Raw genomic sequence first — 15,440 nt, 5'->3', positions numbered from 1 at the left:
CACACCCACGGAACAAAATAACAGTTCTTTTACTCAGAGAAAGGAAGGATAATGGTTACTTAGAAAGTGTCCCAGACAAGCTGTCAAATTGAATTCAGAGAGCTGGAGTCTGACTCCAGGACAGGGCTGGCTGGCTCAGCTCCCTCGGGATTGGGGTTTCCTGCCTGCTACAGCTTACAGACAAAGACTCTTTGTTTCCAGCACTCTCTCTCTCTTTCTCTCTCTCTTTCTCGCTCTCTCAATCTCTCTCTGGTGAAAACACACACACACACACACACACACACACACACACACACACACAACATGTAGCTCTCCAAAGAGGGTCAGATTGAAAGCAGACAAAACATTAAGTCTGGAATTTCAAAGGAAAACAATTAAAAAAAAATAAAACGGAGAGAGCAAGCTACTGTCTGTTCTATAATCATAAATCTTGCCTTTGGACACAGAAACAGCACACACTCACACACACACACACACACACACTCAGCAATCATCCCTGCTTTTGCTAAAAATGGATTAGGGGTAGTTCATCATAAAGGAAAAACATATAATGACAAAGTTCTTAACAGGCTCTCCTGGGAGGCCTGAATACCCTCAAATTTTAAGTGCACATTAGCGGACACAGACAGAGCCCGTGGAGCCACATAACCTGCTCCATGAGAGATGTTATTTACTCCCTAAAAATAACAGGCGATTACCTCACAGCATTACAGGCCTTTTCCTCAGGCACACGTGTTCCAGACCAACCCGCACTGGCCATCCCGCACAGGGCAATACGCACACGGCCCAAGGCCCCGCCCAACACGCACTCACCCCCTGAGACCCTGACTCAGGCTGCTGCCTCGAGCCCACCCCCCATGCTGGGCCCCCAACCTGCCACCCTTGTTCACTGCCACACACACAGGGCACAGGAATCCACATTCTGCACGCATCTACATTTTCTCCATCAAAGCAAAACTTCTCGGGGCATCTTTTAAATCATGGAAAAATGTGGAGATGTAGGAAAGCAGAGAGGAAAGTCTACTGCACCCCGAAGGGCCCTTTGGCTTTAACAAGCATGAACTCATGGTCAACCTGACTTCAGCTCTCCCCCCACCCATGCCCCCTCCCTGCCCTGACTATTTTGAAGCAAATCCCTGGCTCCTTTGCTGAGCTTCCTGTCACACAGGGACACTATACCCATCTTTCGGTTTCGTCTAAACCACTAAGAGTCCCACCCAAGGCTCCCCCATCATGCTCGCGTCACATACCCAGGCCCTGGTGTTCCCAGGGGGCACACTCAGGTATACCCACGGGAGCCCACCTGGTCCCGTCCCCCAAACCCAGCCCGAGCACACGCAGCCCCCGCACAGGATAGATCCAGACATGCTGGGTCTTTGATGTCCACCTTCCCTTCATTCGATACCCATTTCCAGCACCACCGTGCTGGGTCCTTCCAGAGGCCTCCCATCTTTCACTACGACCTCTATCATTAAATCATCAAGGACACCCCACAGGCGATGAAAATGCAGGGGAAAGTGCTGAGAGGTGGTGCTGTAGCAGCCGTAGTCAATACGCAGCACTGACTTACAGGCCCATCTGTATCTCTGACTACATCCTCTTGAGGGGAGCTGGCTGGGTACCACGTTTCCGAAGCTCAGCCTAGCGTCCCATATGTGGTAGGTTCTTAATAAATGAAGAGATGCGTGAACGGGGTGGAGGAGGGCACGAGTCCTGACTAAGGTCCTGAGAGAAGCCCTTCCCTTCCTGTGTGGTCTTGGGGGAACCCACGCCTTCCCTGGCCTCCTATCGCCTCTGTTCCATGAAAGGTTTGGAGTGGATGGTCCACTTTAACATTTAATGATTTTTCTTCCCTTCATTTCTCTTAGGGAACTTCTTGTAGGTCACATGCATTTTGATTATATATGCAGTTTCATATTATTCCTTAATCGTTCCATATGTGACTCTCCCAAATAAGATTTTAAACAACTTGGCCATCTCATCTACGGTGTTACCACGCCATCTGATATGGTGTCTTTCATAACCCTGGGCGTAGTGTCAGCATGTGGTAAACCCTCAAGAACATTCTAATGATTTTGTGATAAAATCCTAATTACCGCTGTAATCCATGGAGCAAGCATATTGTGTACTTCCTGGTGCATCAGATGCCCTGGTAAGTGATTTCTAAGCATAATAGCCCTCTTGAAGGGGCACTAAGATTGCCTTCATTCTATACGTGAGGAAACTGCGGCAGAAAAAAGTAAGTGACTTGACCAAAGTCACACAGCCTGTTTGAGTCCAGAGCCTGGGTTTTGAACCAATATGCTCTAAGGCTGAGATATGAGATAAATACCTGCCTTGGAGAAATGGAGAGCATTAATTAAAGAAGGTTTAAGATGTTTGTTAGATGCTTGATGCAAACTATTATATAGAGAATGGATAAACCACGAGGTCCTACTGTATAGCCCAGGGAACTATATTCAATATCCTGTGATGAACCATAATGGAAAAGAAGATGAAAAAGAATGTATGTATATGTATAACTGAGTCACTTTGCTGTGAAGCAGAAATGAACACAACATTGTAAATCAATTATACTTCAAAAAGATAAATTTTTTAAAAAGATGTCAGATGCTTGAATGAAATATGTTGAGATGATGAGGTGAGAAGCAGCCTGGAGGGAGGAGTGAACAGCAAGACCTACGTTGGAGTCCTGCTCTATCCTAAGACCTGGGTGACTTCAAACGGACCCTGTTATCTCTGTGCCTTGTTTCCATTATCTACAGAACGGGGATAATAATAATATCAGCCCTGCCAGCTCACGGGGATGGTGAGGGGTGCAAACGACGTAATAGATGTGCAAACGCTTGGCAGACAGTGAAGGGCTGCAGAACCGTGGTCCCGGCTATGTGCACAGGTCCTGCCATCTGGAAATCTCCTTGCAAGAAGCAGGGCTCTCATTAGCATAATCTTCAGCACCGGTTAGGCATTTCACTCTGAAGGACATGGAAAGGTGGTTTCTCCCCCTCTCTCTCCCACACTCGGCGTGCAAGAAGACAGACTTTTTATCCATTAGCCCAGGTGACTGCAGGCCAGGGCTGTATCCCCGGCCGCAGGTGACCTGCGTGGGTTTGCATTTCACAGCGGGTCCTGAAAGGCTTCCCGGGCGGGGGCTAGAGGCTCAGCTTCCACGGGCCGGTTTATGAGTTCCAGGAGTTAACAAACAAGGAGCTCAGTATCCTCTGACTTTTGGAGACTCAGAGGTATTTAAACAGATCCAGCACAAGGAGCTAAGGAAATGAGGGTTTAGGATGCAAAGCAGCTCTGAAGCAGAGCGCTGCTGCCCGTCCAGGGGATGCGCTGGCAGGGCCCAGAGCAAGGCTGCCCAGAAACACGGTGGAGCTCTGACCTGCATCCCGGGCGGACACACTCATCCCTGGGCATGGAGGTCGGAGCTCGAGGTTTAGAGAATCCTCAGTCCGGGCCCCGGGACTCCCACGTATTGGGTTGGCCAAAAAGTTCGTTCAGTTTTAAGCAAAAATAAGACACATCTTTCATTTTCACCAAGAACTTTATTGAACAATGTATTCATTAACAGAACGAACTTTTTGGCCAACCCAATACTTGGAATGGCCATTTAACTTCTAGAACCCCAGTGCTCTCCGGATAAGATCAGGGAACCAACACCAATCCCAATGACTACTTAGATACACACGATGAGAACATATAAGAATGGGATTTCTGAGAGCTGAAGGGATGGACTCATGTAAAGCTGTTGGAATCAATATCAATACAAATTATAACCTCATCAATGACAAGGATGAAAAAGAACTAACAATCCAGTGGTCAGTTCAACCTGCTCTTCCATTAGTATAGCATGAGGTCCTGCTCTGTCTTTTCTAGGTCAGTTTGGGGCCAGGAAAGATAAAGATCAACCTCCCAGTGTGTCTCCAAGACAACCTGGGTGGCTCTGAGACGGGTCTCCCTTTCCTCTTTCTGGTTCCTGTCTGCCGTGTAGGTCAGCACTGCTCACTCTTGGCTGCAGGTTTAAGAGTAACGGGGAGAGCTTGAAACAATTCCCAACGCCCAGCTGTCACTCCTAGAGATTCTGAATCAGTTGGTTGTGTCTGGGACCTTGGCATCAGTATTTTAAAACATTTTTTATTTTTACTTCTGTTGTATTTTTTTCAGATATATATATATATATTTTTTTTCCCTGTATTATACAGTAAATCCTTGTTGCTATTTTATACATAGTGGTGTGTATCTGTTAATCCCATACTCCTAATTTATCCCTTCCCCCACCCCTTTCCCCTTTGGTGACCATAAGTTTGTTTTCTATGTCTGAATCTGTTTCTGTTTTGTAAATAGATTCATTTGTATTACTTTTTAGATTCTACATGTAAGTGGTATCATATAATATTTGCCTTTCTTTGACTGATTTACCTCACCTAGCTTGATAATCTCTAGGTCCATCCATGTTGCTTCAAATGACATTATTTCATTCTTTTTTATGGCTGAGTAATATTCCATTGTACATATGTACCACATCTTCTTCATCCATTCATCTGTTGATGGACCCCTGGGGTGCTTCCCTGTCTTGGCTACTATAGCTAGTGCTGCTATGAACATTGGGGTGCATGTATCTTTTCAAATTAGCATTTTTGTCTTTACTGGATATATGCCCGGGAATGGGTTGCTGGATCATATGGTAACTCTATTTTTAGTTTTTTAAGGAATCTCCATCCTGTTTTCCACAGTGGCTGCATCAATTTGCATTCCCACCAACCGTATAGGAGGGTTCCCTTTCCTCCACACCCTCTCCAGCATTTATGATTTGTAGGCTTTTTGATGACGGCCATTCAGACTGCTGTGAGGTGATGCCTCATTGTAGTTTTGATTTGTATTTCTCTAATAATTAGTGGTGTTGAGATCTTTTCATGTGCTTTTGCAGTTTTTATTGTGGTAAAACATATATCACATAGAATTTACCATTTTGACCATCTTCCAGTGTACATTTCAGTGGCATTAAATAATTCACGTTGCACAGCCATCACCATCAGTACTCTGTCATCTTTCCAAACTGAAACGCTGGGCCCATTAAACAATAACTCCCCATTCTTCCCTCCTTCCAGCCCCTGGCAACCATCATTCTATTTTTCTGGTCTCTGTGAATCTGCCCATTTAAGGTCCCTCCTATGAGTGGAGTCATACAATATTTTCCTAGGGCATCAGTAATTTTAAAAAGCTCTCCAGCTCATTCTCTGTGCAGTTAGGAATAGAGGGTAGTGCCAAGCAGGGGTTATGTATGAATTCATCTTTGGGAGGAGAGGATAATGCAGGGATGTGGATGGAGATGTTAGTAGAAAAACTGCAGGGACAGAGAAAAATAATGGAAAAAATTTACATCTCCACCCACACGACATTTAGGCAAGGTATTGCTTTCATGAAAAGCCAGCTAGAAGGGAAAGGCTGTGTTTGTCAGGGAGACTATCTGAAGTAAGGGATTTTGAATCCTACACCCTGGGTTTGAATCCTTGTTCTGCTGTTGAATAGCTGTGTGCCCTTCAGGGAGCCATTTAATAGTCCTGAACCTCACTTTCCCTGTCTGCAAAATGGGGCTAATTCAATCTACCTCTCGGGGAAGTTGCCGGGCTTAAAAGCAGAGGCAAAGCACGTGAAAGTGTCTGAGGCATTGCAGAATCCTATACATATGACAGTGGCGGCTGCATTGAAAATGGGTAGCAGTTGCTTCCATTCTAATTTATTTTCTTAAGTGCATTAGCCTTGGTATCCGGTAGAGAGAGCATAATTGTTCTAGCTCGGTCCAATCTGTGACCATAGAATATTTAATTTTGGAAAAAGCTTAAAAACTGCTACAAATGAATTTTTAAAATCTAGCCTTACTTCTTGGGCACCAATAACCCTTAGAGAGTGCAATTGTTTTCAAGGGACAAGCTGGAAAGATGATTATGCCATTTTAAAGTAAAAAGACATACTCCTTTGATAAGCACATTGAAGAAGCATTCATAGAAGCATTTATCTCTTCAACTCTTTCTTTTGTGCTTGATGCCAGCACCTGTCCTTTGTGAAATAAACACGTACACTCATGCACACACACACACACACACACACACACACACACACACACAGAGCTCTGGTCCTCTTGCTGGACTCGGTTTGTTTGGGGCTGTGTATGTGCCTTATTCAAACAAGACGGAGCTAAGGTTGCATGACGTCTTCTCTTTATTTTTCCATTTAATATTTTAAGAACCCAAGATAGCTATTAGAGAAAAGCAGAAGAGAGAGGTGGGGAGGAGGGTGAAAAGCAGGGAGAGAGGAGCGTGGCTAGCTTTGTCTTGCTAATGTACTTTGTTTTGTGGACGATGGGCCATTTAGACAGATCCAGACCACCTCAGGAGGGGGAAGGCGACAGAGCAGCAAGACAACTCAAGTGGAAAGCTTTACTGGGGACAAAAGCTGCACCTGCAAAGCGCAGACGTAACCGTTTCTGGAGGCCAGGGCCGATGCTGGGAGATAAATGCCCAGCACCACCTGACTGAGGGCTTTGCAGTGCGCACTTGCCTGGATACTGCAGTTCATTCATTTCAGAAGAGAGGCAGCTCCTGCGAAAGCCCCAAAGAGCCCAGCGTGGCATTACAAACTCACAAAAGGACCGAGGGAAGGAACAGCAGCGCAGGTAGGGGAGAGGCTGAAAGCTAGGACCCCTGGAGGAGTAATGAATCGTTTATCAGCGCAGTTCAACCCAGAAAAACTTGCTTCTTAACGAAAATCTGTATTTTACGTCCAATATCAGATATTCTCTCATAGGCTCTGCCCCCAGAGTCTCCCTGGTTAATCCTGGTGGAGTTAGCAGGTCCCAGCCTGCAGAACTGGAGGAGTTTTCAGGGATCTCCTGCCTCCCTCCCTCCCTTCTTTCCTTTCCTTCTTCCTTCTCTCCCTCCTTCCTTCCAAGACATGGATCCCTATCTGCAGACGAAACGAAGTTCAGTAAGTGAACCAGATCAGAGCAGAGGGACCCTGGACGAAAGCAGACCCTCACCTGCAGCAGCCAGGAGCTCGACAGTCAGGGGTGACTCTTATTGGTTTAGTTTGGCCCTTTTATTTGACAGGAAACTGAGGTTCAGGGCATGAAGTGATTTCCCCAAAGTAAACCGGAGGTGCTCCGACCTCAATCTAATATGTTTGACACTGTAATATATTTTATCTCTTATGGACATTTGCAACATGATGGTAAATGGGTCACCTAATAAAATGTGGCTTGGACTGTATGATGAGTCAATATGACTTCAGATTTTTTATGGCAAAAGCCAATAACTCTGACTTTGAAAGAAAACAGTAGCAGAGACTGGCCCAAGGTGGGGTAAGAGGTGAAGAAAGTCACAGAAAACCAGGAAAGTTTACAAACATATTCATTATGTTGGATTTTTCCTCCACAGAATTGTCTGGTCATCATCTGATTATAAATTGTTAAAAGGAAACAGGAAGTCTAATGTGATCGAAGGTGTGAACTTGGTCAAGACACCCAGGCTCACTGGGTCTCTGTTTCCTCCATAACCGAAAACAGTTTTGAACCAAATGTCTCTAAGATTCTTCCCTTAGAAGAGCTTTATGTTTCTCTGAAATATTATGCTGTGCTAACTCCATGCAACCAATACTGAAAACTTCGGCCTTCATTCATTCTATGCAGCAGGTGTGCCTTAAAGAAAAAGTATTGAAAGAGAGAGAGCCAAGGAAGAGAGTGCCCTTCATACTCCTACTCATCCTTCAAGGCCCCACTCAAAATGCCCCTCCTCCATGGAATTTTTCTTCTGCCTCAGGCAGAATTTTTTCACTCCCATTTTTTCTCCCTTAAACCAGGTACCATGAATCATTCACTTGTTTAAATGCCTGGAATCTAACAGTGTCTGGAGCAGGAAATCTCCACAACGTTGTTTCATGAATAAAGATGCTGAGAAATGTATTGTAATGTTTGCTAAAACCCTCACTGGCGAAAACCATTGGCTGAGACCATTTTCTTTCTCTTTCAACCAAAGCAAAGCAACTAGACCAAATCTCCAAATCACCACTTTAAAAATGAATTGATATCGCTTAAATTTCTTACCAACACCCCCCTGAAAACATGACATTGCAAGAATCCTTGAAATCTTCATTTTGTTTCCTTCAACAAAGAAATCCCCCGCCTTTTGGTTTTGAAAGTGAGCAGCATCCGTTTCCTTCCAAGAGCAACACGCTTTCGTTCATGGAGTAACAACCTCAAGTCGCATCTTTATGGAATTATCACAAGATATTTTACAACCTTGTCATGTTTTTGCAATGAGCAGCATAAGGGGGATCAGCTTAGGCTTCTAGAAAAGCTGAGTGGACAAGAGAGTTGGGACACACACCTGAGGTTCCCCCACCGCAGTCTTACCATCGTGGACTGTGCTGGGCTGGTAATGAGGACAATTCTACATGTGAGAGAACAGACTCACCTTCTTTGACATTCAGTCGTGAGGACGGGTCCGTGTGGGAGGTTGTGTTATAGGCCAACAGTGAACCTGAAAGGTGAAGCAAATGCATCAGGTCATAACCAAGACACTCTTCCGAGATCAAGACTAGGAGATGGGATGAGAAGTGAGTGGGGAGGGCAGGAGACAGGGAGAAGGATGGAAGGACAGATGACTGAGTCCTTGAGAGAAAGAAACAGTTAATGTCACCCATTTGGGGGGCCAATCACGCAGGACTGTAATAGCTTCCTGGAGTTAGGGTCTGAGGAAGGTAGGACAGAATGCTCATGGGCGGGACACACACAGCCCTCCCAGCAGCCACGTTTAAGGTTCTAGAGTTCTTGGGGTCCACACTATGTCACAGCAGGAACACAGGGCTGGGCACCATGTCCTGGTCCTTCGACCGACTTCCCGTGTGACCGTGAATGAGGGACTTTACGTGTCTGGATCTTGATTTCTTCGCCTTGAGCTACAAAAGGGGGTGGCAAACTTTTTATACAGACCAGATAGTAAATATTTTAGTCTCTGCGGGCTGAAGACGGCCTCTGTTGCCCATTCCTCTTTGTTTTTGTTTTGTCTTGTCCGTGGGCCAGCGCTGGCCAGATTGGACTGCAGCTTGTATCGCCACGCCCCGGAGGAGAAGCCCGGCCACTCTCTTCCCACTGTGATGTCCTTTGGGTTTACAGGTGGGCAAGGTGGTTGGATCATCACGCTTGGTGAAGGGGGTGCTAGGAGCTGTGAAAGGGGTGGGGCTGGCAGCGCTCCCTGGAGTAACTTTTGTCTCCCTTTATGCACAGCTAAGAGAATACAACTCAACGTGAGGCATAAGCCGCTGAATTTTCTGTCATCACAGGGTGCTGATATACAACCTTTTAGAATTAAATGTTCATGCAGAGCTACTTTTAGCAAGCACTGAAAGCAGTTCTCGTCTGGGCATTTTCTAGTAGATTTAGTCTGGGCATTTTCTTTTTTTTATTGTTGTTGCATGTAAAAAACTTCTCCCTTCTTTCCTAAAACTAGACGTGTGCCTTTGTTTCCAGCAAATCCAAGAGCTTTATTTTGGAAACGTAGGCATTTTTGTCGTCCTCCTTGAGGCTCTCCCGTGGAAACTCTGAAGCACCATCAGGTGGGCTGGGATCTGCTTTTATAAGCTTTTGACATGGGTGCTGGGAGCTAAAACACCCTTCTAAACCATCCTTTGCCTGCTCCCTGGGACCGAGTGGACGGACTCGGGTGCCAGGGCCTGGAACAGGGAATGGGCTGTCAGACACTCCTATTTTTAGTCTCAAGTCCCGGAAGGGACACGGGAGTGGAGTGGCTGCCTCACCCAGCTGTGGGCGTTTGGTTGCGTGCCTCAGAGAAGCTGTGCGCCCTTCCAGGCCAGATGACGAAGAGAGAATTTTGGAAGAGTCATCCAACTGCCTAGAACCTCTGACTTTGGGCTTGAGCAACTATTCCTTTCAGCTCTGCAACAGTTCCAGACAAAAAAAGCAGAGGGGTGGTAATGGTACTGAGAGAACTCTATGCCAAGGTGTGGCTGTGTGGAGACACCTTTAGAAAGGAGGCGGTCATGTGCTTGGAATAGCCGAGAATCAGATGCGTTTGGTTCTTCCATTTTCAAAAATATCAAGGACAAAGTGATTCCTTGCACTTCGTTTAATATACATTTTTATGCACATGAGAGTTTAGAATTAGACCTGCTTCTTATCACTTACTAGCTTGGTGACCTCCATCAATTTACCCAATCTCTCTAAGCCATAGGGTCCTCCTATATAAAACAGGCAAATAATAACACCTACCTGATAAGGTTCTTATGAAGAGTCAATAAAATAATACACACAACTGCTCGGAACAGACCTTGGCTCAGAATGAATGTTCAATACACGCTAGGTATTATCAAGACGATTTTTGTATCTTTTCTCCCACAGACACAACAATGACACACAATAAACTCTTTATAAAAGAGTTTGCTGGGCATTTGCCTTGTTCTCTGGAATTAGAGTTATGAATGGGTTCTGCTGCAATAAGAAATAATCCTCCATGACTGGAAGGAGGTTAAGAAATGGAAACAAGTGTTCCAAGGGAAGAGAAAACAGTCTCTGGAGTAAGACCAAGAATGTCTGCCTCTCTGTCCCTGACATTCTCGGCCTCAGGCGGAAACCTCACGGCTGGAGCAAATAAAGAAAAATGATGGTCTCGGAGGACCGAACTGCCTGAGTCATTAGTGCAGATGTAGCTGAGAGCACGAAGCTTAGATAAACCGCACTTATTAAATTTCCCCCTCGGTGAAAGTTCTTCCTTGGGCACACGTGAATTCCAGAGGAAACTCCCAGAAAGCCAAGAGGAAGGGTCGTTTGACCTCTGCAAAGCTTGCATGAAATACATATTTCATGGTAACCTAGGAGAAGGATTTTGCCCTGAAGACTGTTCTTGGTTCAAATTTCACTCCTAGAAGGAGAGGCTGCCTTCCCTGTGGAGGGGCTGATTTGGGGTGTCTGACCTCCTTCCCAAGGGACCAACTTTCCCTTCTCTCCTCCCATTTTTTACTTAACCAGTTCCTCAGGCTACAGAGAGTGGCAAGGCACACTCTTTCCTTAAGGGAATTTGTTCAGATGCAAGAAGGTCCTCCCTGGAGCCTGACCTCTCACTCTGTGGCTTTGGATAGCTCTCTCTCCTCCTTTGAGTCACCTTCTGCGTGGGGCGAACACCACCTTGTCAGAGGAAACAGGCTGTGATGCTAGGAGGGGAGCCAACACTCTCGGGATGCTTGTCGTCGTGCGCCGGATGCTTTCTGTCTATTCTCTCACTTAATTCTCACACAGATGATGAAATCAACATTCAGAGAAGTCAAGTAATTTGCCCAGGATCACGTAGCCAGAAAGCCCAGGAGGCAGGATGCCCATTCTGGTCTATCTACAAAATCTGCTCTCAGCCCAGCAGACCCTGCAGCCTCCAGGCTAAATCGAAGAAACAGACAACACTCACCTATGGTGTTGGAATCAAGACAGTGGCTGCCTTTGGGGAGGAAGTGGGGGTGATGGAGTGGGGCACACGGGGGCTTCTAGTCTCCCCCTTGACCTGGAGGGACTCATATGAGTGAGTGGATTCACTTTGTGATAATTCCTTGACATGTGCATTTATGGTTTTTGCATTTCTCTCTCTGTGATACTTTAATTAAAACGTTTGTTGCCTTATCTGTTTACGTATTTACATACACATGAGGGCTTCTATGTGTATCTATGTATTTGGGGCCCCACAAAGCACGGAGCAGCTGCTGCTGAGAACGGAAGAGGCTCCCCAATGGGAAAGCACAAGGACAAAATAATTTCCCGTTGTCGCGTCCATCCGTCACTGGTACAGTATTTGGGATCTGAGAGAGGATGGAAATGAAGAGTGAAGCTTGCAGGTGTGGGTGGAGCCCAGCAATCGGGCTTTCTCCAGCTCCACATTCCCACGAGCCGACCTGGCCTTCCTCTGGGGCACCTGCAGACGAGACAACGGCCGTCTGAGCGCCAAAGCCTTTGTCTCCCGCCTTGCAGACACCTTGCGCGCCCCACTGCCAGCCTCTGGAAACCGGGCTTCCTTTTCTCTGCACTGCCATCAATGGCTCTGGCTGGAGGGTGCAGGCGGGCAGGGAGGAGGAAGGAGGCTCTGTGTTCTTTCTTTTAAAACTTTTTAACATCTTTATTGGAGTATAATTGCTTTACAATGGCGTGTTAGTTTCTGCTTTATAACAAAGTGAATCCGTTATACATATACATATGTTCCCATATCTCCTCCCTCCTGAGGCTCTGTGTCCTGAACAACAGGCCTGGCTGACGACTGAGTCCCGGGAAATCTGGCCTTTTGTTCTCCTTCACCGGTCAGACCCGGCCTGGAAGGGATAATACTTCACTGGCTTAATTGCCCAGAACCATCACCTTTGCCGGAACATCTGAGGCGGCCGGTGGGGACACCACAAAACGCAAAATGTGTTTTCCATTATGTTTAAATTAAAAATGGGAATCAAGATAGATACCTTTGCTGTGGTCTCCCTGTCACCCCATATATTTCATCTGTCTAGCGCTGCCACTATTTCCAAACGCATTTGCTTAGCATTTTTCATGGGTCAGACGCAGACAGACAGACGGAACACAACTTTCTGTAAAATGAACAAAGGCTCTTTCCTTCTGTCTCTGGCCGCCCCACCCAGGACCTTTTGGACTCCCAGAAACCCCAAACTCCCCCCAGCGGCCCTGGGTCTGAACTGCCGTTTGGGGACAGCTCCCACTTCCTTTGAGGTCCGTCCCAATCTTGCTTTGTGACACCCAATCTCATTTCCCGCAGCCCGAGACTGTAAATACGGCCTCTGCCTGCATGAGATACTGAAAGGGCTGCCCGTCAGGTCCAGAGTGTGGGGCGCCGCGCGGAAGAGAGACGGGCAGAGCTGGCGTGCAGATAGGTTTGGCTTAATCGGCCTCATTCCAGGAGGCCACAGGGAAGTTTTCGGAAAGCATTTATCTCTGGGTACAAAAGAAAACAGAAAATGCTGTGGGGAAAGCGGCCTGGCCCTCCACACAGGAGCCCCAGGGGCGTGAGGCTAATTCCACAGCAGGGGAGGGAAAGACCGGGTGGCCCAGGTGAGCGGGCGCTGTCTGTGCAGCCTGGCCTCTGCCCTCAGAGCGTGAGGCTGTGGGCATAGCTGCACCCCGGGCCTTAGGAGGCCTGGGTCTCGGACACCAGGCTGCTCTCCAGGGGCTGGGCACGTCTGAACCAATTTCCGAAGCACTCCAGGCCTCATTTGCTTTGACTTTAAAATGGGGATTTATAATTAGTTGTCCATGGTGTCCACAAGGGGGCACCCTGTCTGTCCCGTAAAGTGAGTGACACCTGGGCAGACGCAGCCTGAGCCCGGGTGTCCCCAGGAGACTCCGGAATGATCCCAAGAACTGTGGGCATCTCCCCAGACCCGGCCCCCACTGTCCTCCTCCCATTTCAAGTGCAGGTGACATTACAGAGGGATGTAAGGTACAGTCACTCCATCTGGGCCAGCTGAAAAGCCAGGGTATGGAGAACAGGAGCCTCCAGGCAGGCCAGGTAAATCCTAGCACGAGACAGGGGGGCTCAGGACACTGTTATTTCTTCTCCACCCTGGAAAATACATTTTCAATTTGAAGTTTGGTTTTTAAAATTTGAAAGTATAGCTCCTGTTCTGACAACCCGAATAAATACTCGAGCACCTTTGGTGAAAGTGTAAATTTGGTGTCAGAGCTTCTCAATCCTACCATGTCCTTTTTTCTACTAAAGTCCAGAAAGCTCGGACGCCTCTGGAGAGGCGCAGCTGCCCTGCAGTCTTCTGACCCGGGGCTAAGTTAGAAGGGCTCCAGTTCTCTTCTATCCACTCTCCTTAGCCCCACTGCACTTCCTCCCTCTGTGCTGAGGAGCTCAGCTCTTTTCCTTCCACCTCTTGCCAAAGTGGAACTGTTTGAACGCCACCCCCTCCTCCACGAAAGGACATATGACAATGCACGAGACATTAGCACCCTTCTCCCAGCCTCAACTCAGCTGCCCCAACCTCTCCCCAGAGCCCTGGCCTCCCTGCCTCCACACAAAACATCCACTGCAAGTAAGTCTGGAAAAACAATACAGTGTTTGAAGCCAAGTCGGTGGGCCTTGCGGGGTTCCCAGCAGTCCTGAGAGCAGACAGCCACCATGCACGTGACCTCCTGCAGGCGTCTCAGTGGATCCCCCCACAACCAGGGGTCCCAGAGGCTGCAGCTGAAAGTGGACCCCAATTAACAAGAGGCATGAATCAAAAATTGTTTCCATGATAGCAGATCATTTTAAGTCTAGGTTCCTCAAAAGGCCTCTAGGGTAGTACAACACTATGCTGGGGCAAGTTTTTTTGAACCTTAATACAAGTATTTTAATTTTTGTTTTCGCAGGCAGACGTGGTTTTGCGTCGTTGCTCAGACCCCTTTATATTTCGCTGTTGCACTCAACTTTGTCTCATATATGTGCTTTGTTCATCTCCACTCAACTCTGGAAATTTGCTCCACTAATAAGCTCCTTTCTGGAAACTTCATATTATTATTGCTTTGGGGGCATCTTCCTTAATGTCTACAAATACTCTTAGAAAGAACGAAGAGAAGAAATCCACCCTTTTTCATGTCCTGCTACAAATACCCAGAAACCCAACCCTCTGGCGTCCACTTCTTCCCAGCCTGCTTATTCCTTTGCTCTTTCTTATCTGTTCTCCTCCGATAGAAAGCCTCCTCAACAGTTACCCACGACCACCTTATGAAATTCCTTGGCCTTCTGAGCATAGGTTGGTTTTGCTTCAGGGTCTGTGGCTTGGGTTCTTCTGTGAGAGGAAGTCCCAGCGGGGACTTCAGTTGTTTATGGACCCGCCAGAAAGGGCCTGGAATCACACGGTCTGAATGGGCTCTCCCCACATCAGTCAGAACGTGCTTGAACATGCCCTCAACAAGGGCATCTGATAACTGGGCCCTTTAAGTGCTCCAAGCTCTCTGTCCACACTGCCGTCCATCTCTTCTCCCACAAAGTGATTCCCAGACCTCCCGCCGTATGACCCCAGGAGGGGCAGAAAGGCAGAATCGGTCAGCGTTTTTGCTTTGCTGGTCTCTCCTTCTCATGCCCAGCTTCTGTGTGCCCACTTCCACCTCCTGCCCTGCCCAGCTAGCATTACTGCAGGACTCTGTGCAAAGATCCTTTCTAAAAAAAATTCTATAAACACTTAAAGAAATACAGATTGTTAGAAAATGCTCATTCTCCAAAGCTCAGAAAAACTGGGTGGAAAACTGCCCCCGTTTTTGAAATTGTCATTTCTTGGGCTGACCTCATGCTGCAGCAAGACTCAGACATGAGGTCATTCCTCTGGTGTTAACATACACGGCATCACCCACACAATCCCACTGCTTACCAGACGCCTCGGAGGGTGACTGGGGAGCC

General features: G+C 47.1%; 1 protein-coding gene across 2 annotated transcripts in view; it reads right to left on the bottom strand.

The window, feature by feature from the left end:
• The window catches only part of FLI1 (Fli-1 proto-oncogene, ETS transcription factor), a 117,317-nt gene that overhangs the window by 20,586 nt on the left and 81,291 nt on the right, over positions 1–15,440 (bottom strand). For both annotated transcript variants that reach the window (XM_079928312.1, XM_079928311.1), the window contains exon 5: positions 8,475–8,540. In XM_079928312.1, the coding sequence (XP_079784438.1) occupies positions 8,475–8,540 (66 nt within the window). The remainder of the gene's footprint in view (positions 1–8,474; positions 8,541–15,440) is intronic.

Source organism: Stenella coeruleoalba (genome assembly GCF_951394435.1).
Source record: "Stenella coeruleoalba genome assembly, chromosome: 8".
Lineage (NCBI taxonomy): Eukaryota > Metazoa > Chordata > Mammalia > Artiodactyla > Delphinidae > Stenella > Stenella coeruleoalba.
Note: the sequence above shows the minus strand (reverse complement) of the source record. Positions and strands in the feature narration are given on the sequence as shown.